The sequence below is a fragment of the Macaca nemestrina genome, chromosome 1 (assembly GCF_043159975.1).
Source record: "Macaca nemestrina isolate mMacNem1 chromosome 1, mMacNem.hap1, whole genome shotgun sequence".
Lineage (NCBI taxonomy): Eukaryota > Metazoa > Chordata > Mammalia > Primates > Cercopithecidae > Macaca > Macaca nemestrina.
Window position 1 is genome coordinate 212865445 of NC_092125.1, and position 19038 is coordinate 212884482.

The 19038-nt window shown below is 41.8% G+C and overlaps 2 protein-coding genes across 33 annotated transcripts in view; one reads left to right on the top strand and one right to left on the bottom strand.

The window, feature by feature from the left end:
- Positions 1-19038, top strand: part of LOC105483079 (eukaryotic translation initiation factor 4 gamma 3) — a 369254-nt gene that overhangs the window by 21640 nt on the left and 328576 nt on the right. The window lies entirely within an intron of this gene.
- LOC112426926 (cytochrome c oxidase subunit 7C, mitochondrial-like) lies at positions 8957-9148 on the bottom strand. Its single transcript, XM_024793199.2, has one exon. It carries the CDS (start codon positions 9146-9148, stop codon positions 8957-8959), a length of 192 nt encoding a protein of 63 aa, XP_024648967.2.

Sequence of the window (19038 nt, forward strand, 5' to 3'; positions counted from 1 at the left end):
GGATTGCAGGCATGAGCCACTGTGCTGGCCTTTTTTTTTTTTTTTTTTTTAAACCCTTGCTCTGTCACCCAGGCTGAAGCGAAGTGGTTTGATCATAGCTCACTGCAATCTCGAACTCCTGGACTCAAGGGATCCTCCCATTTTAGCCTCCTAAGTATCTGGGACTACAGGCACACACCACTGTGCCCAGCTAATTTTTAAAATTTTTGGAGAGATAGGGATAGGGGTCTCACTTTGTTGTCTAGTCTGATCGGAAACTCCTGGGCTTAAGCAATCCTCCTGCTTCGGCCTCCCAAAATGGTGGGATTATAGGCCTGAGCCACTGTACTCAGCCCTTGTTTTTTTATTTTTAAGCTTTGCCAACATCTGAGTTTTCCAACAATCGTGTTCTTAATTCACGTTAATACGTTATTCGAGTTAAAAAGGATTCCTTCTTATATTGCAGATAAAAGAAGGAAGTGTGTAGAAGATTTTTTCTTTTTTTTTTTTTTTTGCGCCTCAAATTTGAAAGGCCTTCTATCTATAGATTGTACTAGGACCTGCAAATCCAATGTCTTTACTCCTCATAGGTAACAATTTGATTTAGTGAGAAAATATAGGTATTTCTGTTTTTGAGTTTTGTTAACAGCAAATTGTTTAGATGGGATTAAAGGCCCCAAATGTACTCTAGTTATCTTTGTGGAACCCATGGATGAACACCGAGAGAGAGAGAGAGAGAGAGTGTGAGTATGTACGTGTGTATACTCAAACCATTGGACTCAAACTCAGATGATTCTACTGCCTCAGCTTCTTGAGTAGGTGGGATTACAAGTGTGTGCCACTGTGCCTGGTTTATGTTGTGTTTTAGTGGTGTTAAATCTTGAGTATCAGGTCAGAGTGATTGTTTTAGTTGGAGGAGCTAAGTTGAAATAAATATTTGGTCATCATAAGTTACAGTTCATAAGCACTTTAAAAATAATCGCTTTTCTTCAATTAACTATATATTGGCTTGGCGTGGTAGCTTATGCCTGTAATTCTAACACTTTCGGAGGCCAAGGTGGGTGGATTGCTTGAGCTCAGGAGTTTGAAACCTGCCTGGGCGACATGGCAAAACCTCATCTCTACCAAAAATACAAAAGTTAGCTGGGCGTGGTGGTATGCGCCTCTCGTCCCAGCCACTTGGGAGGCTGAGGTGGGTGGATCGCTTGAGTCCAAGAGGTAGAGAGGCTGCAGTGAGTGGAGATCGTACTGCTGCACTCCAGCCTGGGTGACAGAGTGAGACCTTGCCTCAAAAAAAAAAAAAAAAAAAAAAAAAAAAAAGCTATGTATTTATCAAATAGAGTCCAGGCACAGAAAGGAAGTTTTCTTATGCTTTCAGTGCTTTCAGTGACATTGAAGGCTTTGGTCAGTTCTTAAGGGCACCAGTGTGAAATTAGTTGACGATAAGGACAATTGTGAGAAACCTCCAGTTGGTCAAATAGCCTTTGGAAACTTACTGCTCGTTATTCTTTCTGATTTTCTTGGAATTTTTTTTTTTTTTTTTTTTTTTTTTGAGACAGAGTCTCGCTCTGTCTCCCGGGCTGGAGTGCAGTGGCCGGATCTCAGCTCACTGCAAGCTCCGCCTCCCGGGTTTACGCCATTCTCCTGCCTCAGCCTCCCGAATAGCTGGGACTACAGGCGCCCGCCACCTCGCCTGGCTAGTTTTTTGTATTTTTTTTAGTAGAGACGGGGTTTCACCATGTTAGCCAGGATGGTCTCGATCTCCTGACCTCGTGATCTGCCCGCCTCGGCCTCCCAGAGTGCTGGGATTACAGGCTTGAGCCACCACGCCCGGCCTTTCTTGGAATATTTTGAGAGAAAAGTCATTATTCCCTTTTATTCCAGAATCATGTTAATGAGGTAGCTTAACTGCTATTCAGCTGAGGGCTCAACTGAGTATAAAAGGACAACTGGTAATGGTAAACTGAAGGAAAGACTAGTAGAATCTTGAGAAAGAATAAGAAAAAAGAGAAGAGAAATGTTATTGTTTTGATATTACAGATTAAGCTAACCACAGTACCTGATTCTTAGCAGGTGCACAATACTTATTTAATCAATAATTAATGGAGCAGATATTTATTAACTAACATTGTATGTCTGTGCTGTCTATTGAAGAATATACAAAAGAAACCTGAGGCTGGGTGTGATGGCTCACACTTGTAATCCCAGCACTTTGCGAGGGTAGACAGAAGGAGCACTTGAGCCTAGGAGTAGGAAGACCAACCTGGGCAACATAGGGAGATGCTGTCTCCACCAAAAAAAAAAAAAAAAAAAATTTAGCCACGTGTAGTGGTGAGTCTCAGCTGTGTGGGAAGGGCTAAAGCAGGAGGGTTGCTCTAACCCGGGAGGTTGAAGCTGCAGTGAGTCGTGATCATACCACTGTACTCCAGCCTGGGTAAGAAAGAGAGCAAGATCTTCTCTTTAAAAAAAGAAAAAAAGAATATACAGTACTCTCAAATGGAGGTAGGAGATCAGAAAGTCAGTGAGGACTAGAGGAATAGGAAGTAGTATTTGGGCTGACTTGAAGTTGAGGGGAAGGACATCTACAGTTGAGGGAAATGGTATGGGCAGAGTTGTCAGTGGTTAGGAAATGGTGTATGGTGTTATTTGGGGTAGTCTGAAGACCCACTGGGCTAAAATAGAAAGCAGTGAATGTGCATCTGACAATTTTGGAGACCCTTTGGATATCTAACTGTATAATTTATCGTTTATTTATTTTTTTTGAGACAGGGTCTTGCTTTGTTGCCTAGGCTGGAGTGCAGTGGTTTGATCATGACTCACTGCAGCCTCAACCTCCCAGACTCATGCAATACTTCTGCCTCAACCTCCCAAATAGTAGGGACGACAGGTGGTCCCAGGTTGATATTTTGTAGAGACGAGGTTTCACTATGTTGCCTAGCCTGGTCTTGAACTCCTGGGCTCAAGCGATCCTCTGGCTCCGGCCTCCCAAAGTGCTGGGATTACAGATGTGAGCCCCTGCGCCCAGCCTAATTTTTCCAAGGTTTTCCAAGGTTTTGCTGAGGTACATCCTGTCTAGAGGGAAATGGAAAGGAAAGGGTGATCGTATCATGAAAGCTATAATAAAGGAAGAAAAATAGAGATTTGAATATCTTTGATGAAAGAAGAGTTAAAATTGACTCCAGGGTTTTGAGACTAGAAAATGATGCTGTTCAATGATGTAGTAAGAAAGATGTAGGATTTAATTGTATACATTGTTTTGAGATAGTGGTCAGATAAATTCAGTTTAGGACGTTGGATTTGAAATGAATGAAATGTCCAATTCATTTTACAAACAAATGGAGATAACTGAAGATGTTTGGAAATGGGGAGATGGAAGTCAGATGAGCAGAAATGGTTGGAAAAACAAATCTGTGAAAATATAAGCATAATGGAGAGAGAGGGAAGAGAAAAGCATAGATTATTAGTAGTCTGTGCAGTGTCTGGTTACTTGAGGAGGATGAGGAAGCTTACAGAAAAGAGAAAGAAACTGCTGAGAGGAAAGAGGAGGATCAAGGCAGCACAACCTTTAAACTATCCAGAATAGATTCCCACTGAGTTTTGTTTATGTAATTGGAGGAAGTGACATTTAATCCTTGACAGCTAGTTTTTGATTGAAGACTCTTGAGTTTTTTTTTTTTTTTTTTTTTTGAGTCGGAGTCTCGCTCTGTCGCCCAGGATGGAGTGCAGTGGCAGTCTCGGCTCACTGCAACCTCTGCCTCCCAGGCTCATGCCACTTTCCTGCCTCAGCCTCCCGAGTAGCTGCAGGCACCTGCCACCATGCCCGGCCTATTCTGTGCATTTTTTTTTTTTTTTTTTTTTTTTAGTAGAGATGGGGTTTTACCATGTTAACCATCATGGTCTCGATCTCCTGACCTTGTGATCTGCCTGCCTCAGCCTCCCAAAGTGCTGGGATTAGAGGCGTGAGCCACTGCGCCCGGTCTTTTTTTTTTTTTTGGAGACAGAGTTTCGCTCTTGTTGCCCAGGCTGGAGTGCAATGGCACGATCTCAGCTCACTGCAGCCTCTGCCCTCTGGGTTCAAGCGATTCTCCCATCTCAGCCTCCTGAGTAGCTGGGACTACAGGCATGCGCCACCACGCCCAGCTGATTTTTGTATTTTTAGTAGAGTTGGGGTTTCACCATGTTGGCCAGGCTAGTCTTGAATTCCTGACCTCAAGTGATCCGCCTGCCTCAGCCTCTCAAAGTGCTGGGATTACAGGCATGAGCACCTGGCTTTTTGCGTGTTTCTCCTACAAGTCTAAAATTAGTTCTTTAGGGCTTTGGTTTGGAGAGTTACGTTTAAGTTTATACTTTTGCTTATTTCCTATAATCACATTTTAGAAATAAAAAAACATTTCAAAATATTTATTTATTTTTTTGAGATGGAGTCTCATTCTTTCATCCAGGGTGGAAAGTGGCGCTGTCATAGTTCACTGCAAACTCCTGGGCTCAAGCTATTCTTCAGCATTAGCCTTCCAAGTGACTGAGATTAGAGGTGTGAGGCACCGCAACTGGCTAAAACATCAAAAAGATGGAAACCACTTGCTATCTCCCTAATAGGCTGCTATTGGGGTTCTGGGCAGTAGTTATTGTGAAATCATTAATTTGAAACTGGAGTTTTCAATAAAAGATTTTCATATGCTAATCAGGAATTAGGCAGAGCATGATAAACTCCGTTACTATCCTTAGTTGATAAATTTTAAGCAGAAGAAAAGGAACTGTTTGAGTTAGCTTGTCTTGGCCTCATTATTGTGGATTTTCTGTTTTTTTTTTTTTTTTTTTTTTTGTGAAAGAGTCTTGCACTGTTGCCCAGGCTGGAGTGCAGTGGCGCAATCTCGGCTTACTGCAACCTCTGCCTCCTGGGTTCCAGCGATTCTCCTGCCTCAGCCTCCTGAGTAGCTGGGACTATAGGCGCATGCCACTGCTAGCTAATTTTTGTGTTTTTAGTAGAGGTGGGGTTTCACAATGTTGGCCAGGATGGTCTCGATCTCTTGACCTCATGATCCGCCCGCCTCAGCCTCCCAAAGTGCTGGGATTATAGGTGTGAACCACTGGCGCCTGGCCGATGTATAATTTCTTAGACTTTTTGATATAGTGAAAATAGCTTGTGGACGATGTGTTTGTGGGCCTAAGGCATCTTGCCCACATGTGGGGAACTCCTTTGTTAGCCCAGTATTTGAACCATTAGGAGCTGGTGATTTGGCAAGCTGTTTTGTATGGAGTGTTGAACAAAGCAGAGTTGGGATACTTTCTGCCTAGATTCTAAAGAGAAGCCTGTGTTCTCGTTGTGTATTCTGACTTGATCGTTCGGTAGATGTTTGTTTGGTAGATGTTAGAGCACTGAAAGTGTGTCCTGGGCTAAGCACTAGGGAATTAGAAATAAGACATAACCTTTGCGTTCAAGAAACTTACAGTCCTAGCCTGGGCAACATAGCCAGGCCCTGTCTCAAAAAAAAAAAAAAAAAAAATTTAGGCTGACATAGTAACGCCTGTGCCACTGTAGTTACAGTTACGAGAGGCTAAAATGGGAGGATGGCTTGAGGCCAGGAGTTTGAGGCTGCTGTGAGCTATGACTGCGCCACTGTACTCCAGCTTTGGTGACCGAGTGAGACCCTATCTCTTAAAAAAAAAAAAAAAAAAAATTGAAGAAACTTAAAGTCCTTATTCAGGAGACAGATATGTAAGAAGGTAAAGAGAAATCAGTAAGCAGAGGGCCTGTGAGAGCTCTGAGGAGGACCACTTAGCGGGTGAGTGGGAAAAGATTGAGAGAAATGAGGGAATTCAAAGGCTTCTTGGAGAAGGGTACTCCTCTAAACTGAAACTGGAAGGATGAACAAACCATACGAAGGAGAGCAGTGGGATAAAGAGAATTCCAGCCAGGAATCAGTGCATGCAGAGACTCAAGACAGTGAAAAATAACTTACCTATTATTGGTAGAGCAAGGATTTGAAGGGTAGTGGACAGATAATCAGAGGCCACAGGAAGGGCCTTATAAACCATGCTAAAAAGCTTGAAGATCACTCAGATGACAGTGAGAAGCTGTACTGAGAAGCTGACAGTAAGAAGCCGTCAGAGCTGTAGGCTAGGGAATGACTGGCCAATTTGTGTTTTAGAAGGACCCTTCTGGAAGCATGTTAGGAGGGAGGGTTGGGTTATATGTTTGTAGTGAGTAATTCAAATCCAAGATTGATGTGTGAATTAAGTTTTTTACTTAGGACTTTTATAGATTTTATATACTTTTCATAAGGATGACTTTTCAGATTACCTTTTTTTCTTCAGTTTTTCAAATAGGTATAAAAAAGCTTGTATCTAGGTAAATTCCCATGATTGTTATCCAGTCTGCATTTAATATATACATGTATGTATACATATATATGTATATTTTTTTGGAAACGAGGTCTTGCTCTATTGTCTAAACTAGGGTGCAGTGGTGTGGTCATAGCTCACTGCAGCCGTGACCTCCTGGGCTTGAGAGATCTTGTTACCTAAGCCTCCTGAGTAGCTGAGACCACAGATGTGTACCACCACACTTGGCTCATTTTTTTTTTTTTTTTTTTTGCTGGGCAGAGTGGCTCACGCCTGTAATCCCAGCACTTGGGGAGGCCAAGGCTGGTGGATCACCTGAGGTCAGGCATTCGAGACCAGCCTGACCAATATGGTGAAACCTCACCTCTACTAAAAATACAAAAAGTTAGCCAGTCATGGTGGTGTGCACCTGTAGTCCCAACCACTTGGGAGGCTGTGACAGAAAAATTGCATGAACCCGGAAGGCGGAGGTTGCAGTGAGCCGAGATTGTGCCACTGCACTCCAGCGTGGGCGACAGAGCAAGACAGAGATAGGGGTCCCCTTATGTTGCCCAGGCTATTCTCAAACTCTTGGGCTGAAGTAATCCTCCCACCAGGGCCTCCAAAAGTGTTAGGATTATAGGTGTGTGCCACTGTGCCTGGCCTACATATTTTATTTTAGTTTTTGAGATGGAGTTTCACTCTGTTGCCAAGGCTGGAGTGCAGTGGCGTGATCTTGGGTCACTGTAGCCCCCGCCTCCCAGGTTCAAGCGATTCTCCTGTCTCAGCCTCCCGAGTAGCTGGGATTACAGGCATCTGCCACCAAGCCTAGGTAAGTTCTGTATTTTTAGTAGAGATGGGGTGTCTCTGTGTTGGCCAGGCTGGTCTCGAACTCCTGACCTCAAGTAATCTGCCCGCCTCAGCCTCCCAAAGTTCTGGGATTACAGGCGTGAGCGACTGCGCCCCGCTGGCCTATATATTTAAAAAATATATTTCTGTTTTCAGTTTCAGCCTTTGTTTATGGTTAGTGAGTGGTTAGTAGCAGGTTTGTAGTAGATTGTTTATAAGTGAGTAAAATTGAGGCGTGTTGTTTTAATACTCAAATAATGAGACAATAGTGAAAGTACCTGCTCATCAAAAGGTAGGACATCTTTTATCATAGTGCTAAAGAGATACATAGATGGAGATATACATAGACGTATAGATACATAGCATATATCTGCATCTCCTTATTAATAGTTCAGCTAGAATTTGAAATGTTAGGTTAAATTGGCTGCCTTTGAATGAAAAAGGAACATCTATTTGTGTTCAGGGTGTAATGCTCAGATGAACCATTGGATATGAAACCAGAAAGCAGTTAGGAGGTGTTTTTCAGTTTAGTCCTTCACTGGAAACCAAAACTTTGAAAATTATATTTGGAGGGGAGGCTACTTATGACAGAATTCTTAAAGATGAACTACTTTTGACTCAGAAGTGAAACTGAGTTGAAAATATTCAAAACCAAAACAATAGATACTTTCATAGAATGTTGCAGGTTGTTTTGCCTTTCTGGCTCTCACAAAAAAGGTTAGTGATTGATATTGTATCTGCATATTTTCTATTCCTTTCTCTGTACTTTAGTTAATAGCATTTTGTGATTAAAAAAAATAATGCCCTTGACTTACTTTTTTTTGTTGTTATTGAAAGCAGTTTTTCCTGTGTCTGAGCATGTATAACATTAGTGGTTTACGTAGAGAGTTTGTTTATTGCAACCGGAGGCACATTCCTAGGCAAGAATGGTTTTTTAATGTTCAGTTATCCTATTTCCAGTAGGACATCTTCAGAAATGAGCAAATTCCGTTAAACCAATAACCCTGATTTTGGCGGATAAGCGCTTATACTAATTCTGCTTTGAGAAAAGAGATTGTTCATTCTACTTTAGGAACTACTAGCTAAGTCTGGTGCTTCTTAACCCTTAACTAAGAAAAATGAGGCTTGCTGACAATGGGTAGTTTTTACTGGCCTGTGAAACCCAACAGCATGTTCAGCAATGTAAACCACAGCAGCTGTCTTTTGCTGGCTTCACTGTTGTTTGAAGTATAATGAAACTGCTTCTTGGCCAGGCTCGGTGGCTCACGCCTATAATCCCAACACTTTGGGAGGCCAAGGTGGGAGGATCACCTGAAGTCAGGAGTTCAAGACCAGCCTGGCCAACATGGTGAAATCCAGTCTCTACTAAAAATAGAAAAATTAGTGCGGTGTGGTGGTGCATGCCTGTAATCCCAGCTACTCAGGAGGCTGAGGCAGGAGAATCACTTGAACCTGGGAGGCGGAGGTTGCCCTGAGCCGAAATTGTGCCATTCATTGCACTGCAGCCTGGATTACAAGAGCAAGACTCCATCTCAAAAAAAAAAAAAAAAAAAAAAAAGCTGCTTCTCACAAATGGCTACACCTGCTGACTCATCTTCCAGCCCCTAAACAACTGTAGTATCCAGCATTATTGAATGCTGGGACTTGAGAATAAAGAGAACCAGAATCTTCTTTTTTTTTTTTTTCATGTCATAAGTTTGTTGACAAACATACCTAGTATGCCATGAGTTAGAGTTTGATCCATTTCCAGAGGCTGTATCTCTTAAAATCCTCTTCATATCTGTTAAATGGACGAGCTGAAACATCCTTATGATTTAAGCAGTTGGTGTTGTACTATAAGGAAGGGTGCAGCAAATGCAGATCCAAAGTACAAGCACATCTTAACTAGTAACGCCCACTTGTTTTCCACTGAAAATGGTGAATACTTCCCAGGACCCTCCTCATAGTGGCTCCTATGGACCGCAGAGGTTGTGAACTTCCGGATGCTGTGGCCCAACATAGCGCTGCTGGAAGCTCTGCGAAAAGTGCAGAGACGGGGGATGGATGAAATGGCGGCACCTCATCAAGACCTTGTTTTCACGACCTTGTTCCCCCGTGCTCGAGAACCAGAATCTTAGAATGTGAGAGTTAGAATGGATTATGGAAATCTTTAACTCACCTCCTTCTCAAATGGCCTCAGCTATTAAAAAGAAATGTTACTGTGGTAGCTGTCATAGTAGGTAGTTAAAAGAATGATAGTGCTATTCAGAATGCCATTAGAATCTTCTAGATGAGTGAAGACGTTTGTCTGTCTAGGAGTCTTTGAGATGTAGTATCTTTTAGCCGCCTTTCAAAAATAACACATTCTGGCCGGGCGCGGTGGCTCAAGCCTGTAATCCCAGCACTTTGGGAGGCCGAGACGGGCGGATCACAAGGTCAGGAGATCGAGACCATCCTGGCTAACACGGTGAAACCCCGTCTCTACTAAAAAATACAAAAAACTAGCCGGGCGAAGTGGCGGGCGCCTGTAGTCCCAACTACTCGGGAGGCTGAGGCAGGAGAATGGCGTGAACCCGGGAGGCAGAGCTTGCAGTGAGCTGAGATCCGGCCACTGCACTCCAGCCTGGGCGACAGAGCCAGACTCAGTCTCAAAAAAAAAAAAAAAAAAAAAAAAAAAAAAAAAAAAAAAAAAAAAAAAAAAAAAAATAACACATTCTGAAAGTGACTGAAAGCTACTAGGGGCAGCACACATCCGGGCCTGCTATACACTTCAGGAGGACTGTGGGAAGAAGTAAAAATGAAGAGTGACCATTGTCCCTCAACATTTTCTAATCTAATTAGAAAATAGATTTGAGAAAGGAGGGAACTTTGGAGCATTTAGGAATCAATTTGTGATTATTTAAAAATTATTTTGGAGACAGCATATTTCTTTGTTTCCCAGGCTGGAGTGCAGTGGCTATTCACAGGTACAGTCATAGCTCCCTGCAGCCTCGAACTCCTGGCCTCAAGCCATCCTTCTGCCTCGGCATCTTGAGTTGCTAGGATGACAGAGTGTGTACATCGTGCTTGGCTTGAATGGATCTTTTATCTATGTATGATTTTGTAACATCATGCATTGGTTATTTGGAAGATTATAGGATTATGCATCAGTTATTTTGAAGGTAATTGTTCATTAAGTTATGTAAAATTTCCAAATGTTGATATATTTTTTATATGGCATAAAATCATGTTATTAATAGCTGATATCACTATGATCTTATAAGGAGAGTATTTTGGGAAGCTCTCTGGGTCATGGTAGTAGATACCAGCTTACTGTGACTTGTAACGGCTGGAAAGGTAATTGAAGTTGCATTAGGAAACAGTCTGGGAGTGGAAGGGAAATGGATTTTACTTTTATAAAAAAGTTTTATGGGCCGGGCGCGGTGGCTCAAGCCTGTAATCCCAGCACTTTGGGAGGCCGAGACGGGCGGATCACTAGGTCAGGAGATCGAGACCATCCTGGCGAACACGGTGAAACCCCGTCTCTACTAAAAAATACAAAAAACTAGCCGGGCGAGGCGGCGGGCGCCTGTAGTCCCAGCTACTCGGGAGGCTGAGGCAGGAGAATGGCGTAAACCCGGGGGGCGGAGCTTGCAGTGAGCTGAGATCCGGCCACTGCACTCCAGCCCCGGCGACAGAGCCAGACTCCGTCTCAAAAAAAAAAAAAAAAAAAAAAAAAAAAAAAAGTTTTATGTTGAAGGCCCTGTAGGGGGCATTTTATTTTTCTGGTTGCTTTTTTTTAGTGTTAGCAAGTTTGATTCCATCTAAGGAGTACGTAAGCAAAGGTAGTTGGCCTTTTCAAATCTGTGAACCCAAAGATTTAAAAAAAAATTTATTTGCTTTTATTTTATTATTTTATAGAGACAGGGTCTCGCTCTGTTGCCCAGGCCGGAGTACAGTGGCATCATCTTGGCTCATTGCAGCACCGACTTTCCAGACTCAAATTATCCTTCTGCCTCAGCCTCCAGAGTAGCTGGGACTGTAGGCATGTGCCACCATGCTCAGCTAACTCTTGAATTTTTTTGTAGAGATGGGATTTCACCATGTAGCTCAGGCTGTTCTCAGACTCCTAAGTTCAAGCAATTCACCAGCCTTGGCCTCCCAAAGTCTTAGGATTATAGGCTTGAGCCACCGTGCCTGGCCCGAAGAAATGTCTGTGATGGAATGTATAGTGTACTTCTGAGCTTGCCTGCTTTTTTTAGGTGCTTGGTTCCCTGTCAGTTATAAATCTGGGAGTCTTTAGAACTTCTTCTGAGCCTTTTAATCCCTCCATTCTCCAATCTAAAGCTAGACCTCATAATTGTCTGATTAGAGTCCTGGATCAGTCTTACCTCATGGAATTGGTTTCAGTTTTTCCCTAGGCTTAGTTACTATCTTCTTTTGTTTGAATTTAAGTCTGTTTTACTAAACTAGTATCTAGAGTGAGATAGGGACTAGGATGAATCTCTTTCCAAGTGGAGTGGGTGATGTAGTTTGATCTAGGAGTTTGTTTCTTGTGGCCCTAGGTGATGTAACAGAAACTGGACTGTTGTATTATATTTTGTTAGTATTCTAAGAGATTTTTTTTAACATACATTCAAGGGTTACCTTGAAATTAGCCCTGCTTTTTTTTTATTTAATACAATTTGCTTTTATAGAATTATACTTTGAAAGTTGGTATTCAAATAAAGTCCTGATCTCATGTCATCTTTCATGATAGTAAACCTTTTGAAACATGCTAAAGGCCTAGTAATATGACGTTGGGCAAATTACAGGCTATATAGGCATTGAAATACTATATAACCATTAAAAATGTTACAGAAACATTTACTGATATAAAAAAGTGCACATTTTCTCTGTGGAAGTTAGTTAAAAATAGCATGTATATTCAAATTTTATTTAAATACATTAGGAAAAGGTGCTTGATTATACAGCAGTGTTCATGTGGTTACTGGTTGCTGGTGAGATTAGGTCATTTGATTTCTTTCTGCAATAAGTAATATTTTGTTTAACCATGTTATTGATTGGTTGATTGATTGATTGATGGAGTCTCACTGTGTTGCCCAGGCTGGAGTGCAGTGGTATGATTCTGGCTCACTGCAACCTCCGCCTCCCGAGTTCAAACAATTCTCATACCTCAGCCTCCCAAGTATCTGGGATTACAGGCGTGTGCCACCATGCCCAGCTAATTTTGTATTTTTAGTAGAGATGGGATTTCACCATATTAGCCAGGCTGATCTCGAACTCCCAACCTCAGGTGGTCCACCCGCCTCGACCTCCCAAAGTGCTGGGATTACAGGTCTGAGCCACCGCACCCGGCCAGTTATTTTTATAATTAGCAAATTAAAGCTACTTCTATTTTGGAAAATCAAAACAAGTTAAAATTTGACTCTCCGTGAACTCTCATTCAGCAAAGATTAAATTACATTATTTTAAGACAGTGAAGAGGAATTTAAAATGCATTTAGATTTTCAACAGAAATCAAGGGAGTTTTTGTTGTTGTTGTTAACTATTAGTTGAGTAGAAGCTAAACTCGTTAAGCATTGTGTTCCCCATTCTGATTAATGTTGGTTTTACCATAGAATCAGTATAGTGCCGATCTCACATTTTGATGAATTAGGTTTCCTCAAATTTTTCATGATGCTATGAAAAACGGTTTAAAGTGCTTAAGTATAGGCATCTTTTTTTTTTTTAAACCTTATTTTAAATGACATGGCATATTATTGCAACATTTTTTATGATGCCTGCTTCATTGTTATTTTTGTTAAAGAGTTTCCATTTTAAAAGTCCTTTGCCATCTTGTCCTTACTGTCCTGGCTTTCATCTGGGACTGCAGCAGGGCTGAGCCAAAAATGGCTGCTGCAGCAGCAGGGGCGGGCATAGTATAGGACTTGGCTTCTGTGGTTCCTGTGAAGACGCAGGAAGAGAAGCTTGGGGAGAATGCCTTGACTCGGGATTCTCTTAATGGTTGTGGCCACAAGAATTGGGCTTTTCTTGTGGAAGAATTTCCATACTGTAGATTCTGCTGTTTGGAGGGAATGACACTGAGTATTGGGATTTACAGCATTAGTGGGGGACCCACCCATTCTCTACAGTAGAAGAAATCTTAGCTGATGCTGTCATTCACTGAGCAGGATTGGCTGTTTTCAGAAAGCAGCAAGGCTTACCTGTCTGTGTCAGTTGATGACAGATACATGTCCAGAATGATGGTGATTTCTAGCTTGGTGGGTGAATGTACTTAAATGCAAATTATCTCTCAGGGATGGAGTGGGTGGCATATAGTAGAGGATTAAAAAGGTCTTCCCTTTCGTGCAGCTCGTGTGAGGATTACTGTTCCATATAAAAAATCTGCTTGGTATGTTAAGGTGAGAGATGGGGAGTGGTTTGAGTAGAGAATTAAAGTTGCTGTATGTGCTCTTTGGGCCACTCTCCAAGAGGAAATACACTGCCATTTGGATGGGGTGAGTTTGTGCCTGAGTTCCAGTCCTTTCTGCCTGTGACTAGAGATAGGCATGATGTAAAAACACCAGGATCTGCTGCTTAGCAACCAGTAAAATACCGTGTATCTAGATAGGCAGTAACACAGTACTTCATTCATTTCTCTTTCAGTGTGATGAAGAGAAAAGGCTTTTTTGCTTAAGAAACAGAAAAACCCCCATTCTCTAGGAAAGCCATATGTAATCATTGTGGAAAATACAGGAAAAAAAAAGAAGTTTACTCATAACTCTAACTCATTGATGTATTTTGATAAATTTCATTGAAGGAATTTTTTGTTTATATATTATACATATTTTTGTACATATTTATGTACACATGGGTTGGCATATATGTGTTTATATGTATACACACATTTGCATAGCTGCAAATCATACTGTAAATGTAACTTTGTATTATTTTTCCTATTTTAACATATTGATATATTAACATTTGTTTCTTTTTTCTAGAGATAGAGTCTCTGTCGCTTAGGCTGGAGTACAGTGGCATGATCATAGCTCACTCTAACCTCCAACTCCTGGGCTCAAGTTATCCTCCTGCCTCAGCTTACCCAGTCGCTGGGATTGCAGGCATGAGCCACCTTAACTGGCCAGTATAGTCACATTTCAGTAAACATTTTGAAGGCATCTTTAATGGCTTTATAATATTAGATACATGACCGTGCCACAATTTACTGAAAACACATTCCTTACTGCTGGATTTTTTTTTTTTTTTTCTTTTTTTGACATGAGGATCTTGCTGTGTTTCCTAGGCTGACTTTGAACTCCTGACTATCCTCCCACCTCAGCCTCTCAAGTTGCAGGGATTACAGACATGCACCATTTACTCGATTTTTAAGTTAACAGTTTGCTATTGAAAGGAGTGCTGAGACCAGGCAGGGTGGCTCATGCCTGTAATAACCAGTTTGGGAGGCCAAGGTAGGCAGATTGCTTTAGGCCTAGGAGTTCAAGACCAACCTGAGCAACATAGCAAGACCTTGTATCTATGAAATTAGAAAAAAATTAGTGAGGCCTAATGGAGTGTGCCTGTAGCCGTGGCTACTTGGGATGTTGAGCTGGGAGGATTGCTTGAGCTCAGGAGTTTGAGGCTGCAGTGAGTTATGATTGTGCTATTGCACACTCCAGCTTGGGTGACAGAGTGAGACTCTTCTCTTAAAAAGAAAAGAAAAAAAGGAATGCTGGAAACCATCTTTGTGCATAATGCTTTTCAGTATTTTAGATACTTCCTTAGTAAAAGTAAAAATTACTGAGTCAACAGGTGTGAACACTAGGAAAATTGATCTATATTACCAGATACGAATTTTCACTTTACCTGCAGTGTACCCTAGTGCCTGTTACATTTTTAAAATTGTTTTTATTGATACATAATACATGTACATATTTTCAGGTTCTGCTCTTTTTATCAGCATTAAATATTGCAGTCTTTCAGTTTTTGTTTGTTAGGTGAAAATGATAGATGAGGCCGGGCGCGGTGGCTCAAGCCTGTAATCCCAGCACTTTGGGAGGCCGAGATGGGCGGATCACGAGGTCAGGAGATCGAGAGACGATCCCGGCTAACACGGTGAAACCCCGTCTCTACTAAAAAATACAAAAAACTAGCCGGGCGAGGTGGCGGGCGCCTGTAGTCCCAGCTACTCGGGAGGCTGAGGCAGGAGAATGGTGTAAACCCGGGAGGCGGAGCTTGCAGTGAGCTGAGATCCGGCCACTGCACTCCAGCCTGGGTGACAGAGCAAGACTCCATCTCAAAAAAAAAAAAAAAAAAATGATAGACGATTTTAGTTTGCATTTCTTTCATTACTTGTAAGGTTTATTTTTTCTCCTTTGTTTACTAGGTTTATTTATTTATTTTTTTTGAGACGGAGTCTTACTCTTTCGCCCAGGCTGGAGTGCAGTGGCTGGATGTCCGCTCACTGCAAGCTCTGCCTCCTGGGTTCATGCCATTCTCCTGCCTCAGCCTCCTGAGCAGCTGGGACTACAGGCGCCTACACCACGCCAGGCTAATTTTGTTTTTGTATTTTTAGTAGAGACGGGGTTTCACTGTGTTAGCCAGGATGGTCTCGATCTCCTGACCTCGTGATCCGCCCGCCTCAGCCTCCCAAAGTGCTGGGATTACAGGCGTGAGCCACTACGCCCGGCCATTTATTTCCTGTTTTGGAAATTATTTGTTCATATCCTAGGCTCATGTATTTTTTGAGATTTTGGTTTAGGTTCAAAATTTAGCAAAGGCTGGGCGCGGTGACTCACGCCTGTAATCCCAGCACTTTGGGAGGCCGAGGAGGGTGGATCATGAGGTCAGGAGTTTGAGACCAGCCTGGCCAACATTAGTGAAACCCCGTCTCTACTAAAAATACCAAAAATTAGTCAGGTGTGATGGCAGGCACCTGTAATCCCAGCTACTCAGGAGGCTGAGGCAGGAGAATTGCTTGAACCCGGGAGGCAGAGGTTGCCGTGTGCTGAGATTGCGCCATTGCACTCCAGCCTGGGCGACAGTGTGAGACTCTGTCTCAGGAAAAAAAAGAAAAAAAAACTTAGCAAAATAATGCATGTGTTTTATAAATAATACAAATTATATAGATTTATTTATTTATTTATTTTTTGAGACAGAGTCTTGCTCTGTCGCCAGGCTGGAGTGTAGTAGCATGATCTCAGCTCACTGCAGCCTCCGCCTCCCAGGTTCAAGAGATTCTCCTGCCTCAGCCTCCTGAATAACTGGGATTACAGGTGCCTGCCACCATGCCTGGCTAATTTTTTGTATTTTTAGTAGAGACGGTGTTTCACTATGTTGGCCAGGCTGGTCTCGAACTCCTGACTTCGTGATCCACCCGCCTCGGCCTCCTGAAGTGCTGGAGGATTACAGGTGTGAGCCACTGCACCTGGCCAATTATATAGATATATACCTTCATATGATGTATTTTAAAATGGGAAAAACTCTTTTCACTTATACTTTCATGATTAAAGGTTATCACAGTTGACAGTTTGGTGTGTCTGTTCTTACCTTTTTATATGCATTTACATAAAAGGAGAAGAAGAGGGAGAGAGAGAAAAGCAGAGGTTTTAGAGGATGGACTGGAGCTGGGCTTTGGTTTGTGTCCTGACTGCTGGAAATGTGAAGTATCACCTTGGTGGATTTGGAGTCCCAGCTCTCTTGATTTAGTGCTGTGTGTCTTGGGAAAGTGATTTAACCTGTTTGTGCCCTAGTATCCTTATATTTACAGAGAGTGGTAGTTATAGACTCTGGTGTCTTGAGTTCTGAGGATTAAATGAGTTAATACATTTAGAATGCTTAGAATAGTACCTGAGAACCAGTGTTATATAGTAAAATAGGTATAGTAGTTGCTGTTAATATTATTATTGTATTACATTACTGTGTAAAAGGAATGTAAGTAGGATTATACTGCCCATGCTTAGTGTCTCCTTATTTATGTATCATATAAATCTTTGCCATGTCAATACATACAGACCATTGTGTAGTCTAGTTGTACTATTATTTTTTTCCTATTTGTGGATATTAATGTAGTTTTTAATGGATATTTTGGTATTAAAGTTGTAGTGCATATCCTTGTACATATATATCTTTGTGTATATGTATTTTAGTAGAATGGAGTCCTGTAAATAGAATTGCTGAATTGAAAAGTATGTAAATAAAAGAGCAACAACTTGACAGTCACTTTTTCAATACTAAGAACTTTTCTTTCTGCTGCTTTTTTGGGGGCTAGCAATTGTACCTTATTTTATGACTTTAAACAATTTTTTTGAGAAGAGTCTTGCTCTGTTGCCCAGGCTGGAGTGCAGTGGCATGATCATGGCTCACTACAGCTTTGACCTCCCTGGCCAAAGTGATCCTCCCACCTCAGCCCTCCAGATAATTAGGACCGTAGGTGTACGCAGCCATGCTCAGCTAATTTTGTTTATCTTTTGTAGAAATGAGGTCTCACAACGTTGAACAGGCTCGTCTTGGACCCCTGGGTTCAAGCAGTCTTCCCTCCTTGGCCTCCCATGTTTTATGACTATTAATCACGAGTCTTTTCAAATATACTAATTTGAAATTTAATAAACCTTTTCCTATACTGTGCACCGTCTCTCTCCTCTGGGAGATCTCCTCTTTGTTCTTTACTTTGTTAATGTATGGTAATTAGTAGTTTCTATTCATAGTTATGAATGAAGGATGAGGTCTTCCAATAATTTTTTTTTGGTTGTCTGTAGGGAATTCAAATAATTTTTTAAAATGAATATATTATTTAAAAAAGTGGAAATACCTATGTTAATTCATGGTACGTTTGTATTATGGTCAGTGTTTTATGTCTGCATACTATTTATGTTTTGTGGAGTGGAGTTTCTTATACAGAATGTTTTCCAAATATATTTTAGTTGTGATTTTGGACCTATATCATCTCCTCAAAAAAATAGATACTGTGAGGTGGAAATCCTGAAATTTCTTCCTTTTTTTTTTGAGATGCATTCTCGCTTTTGCCCAGGCTGGAGTGCAGTGGCATGATCTCTGCTCACTGCAACCTCTGCCTCCTGGGCTCAAGCGATTCTCCTGCCCCAGCCTCCAGAGTAGCTGGATTACAGGCACCCGCCACCACGCCTGGCTGATTTTTGTATTTTTAATAGAAATGGGTTTTTGCCATGTTGGCCAGGCTGGTCTAGAACTCCTGACCTCAGGTGATCTGCCTGAGACTGATCTGCCTCAGCCTCCCAAAGCGCTGGGGTTATAAGCGGGAGCCACTGCACCCCACCCAAATCCTGAAATTTCTGAAATAACTGTATCTTTAGGTAACTTACTAGCTTTTGAAGAGTTCAAGTTTGCCTTTTATTACAATTATTGCATTGATAGTAGTAGTATTTTATAGACTTTCTTGTGTGAAATGAAAAGCTCCTTGTGACTATTAATTTTTCTTATTCCAGTTATTGAATTACTGTTGTCACCATCTAATATGTAATTTTATTTATTTATTTTTGAGATGGAGTTTTGTTCTTGTTGCCCAGGCTGGAGTGCAATGGCGTGATCTTGGCTTGCTGCAACCTCCGCCTCCCAGGTTCAAGCAATCCTCCTGCCTCAGCTTCCCTAGTAGCTGGGATTGCAGGTGCCCACCACCATGCCTGGCTGCTTTTTTTTGTAATTTTAGTAGAGACTGGCCATGTTGCCAGGCTGGTCTCGAACTCCTGACCTCAGGTTATCCACCCACTTTGGCCTCCCAGAGTGCTGGGATTACAGGTGTGAGCCACCGTGCCTGGCCAATTTTAATATTTTTTAAATATAAAATTGCCTCTCTGATTTGCATATTGTTTGTTATTGAAATTAACTGTTAATAACCATATGTTTGCCCTTCATTTACTTTACTTTATAAAAGTTCTTGAGACAGGGTCTTGCTCTATTGCCCAGGCGGGAATTCAG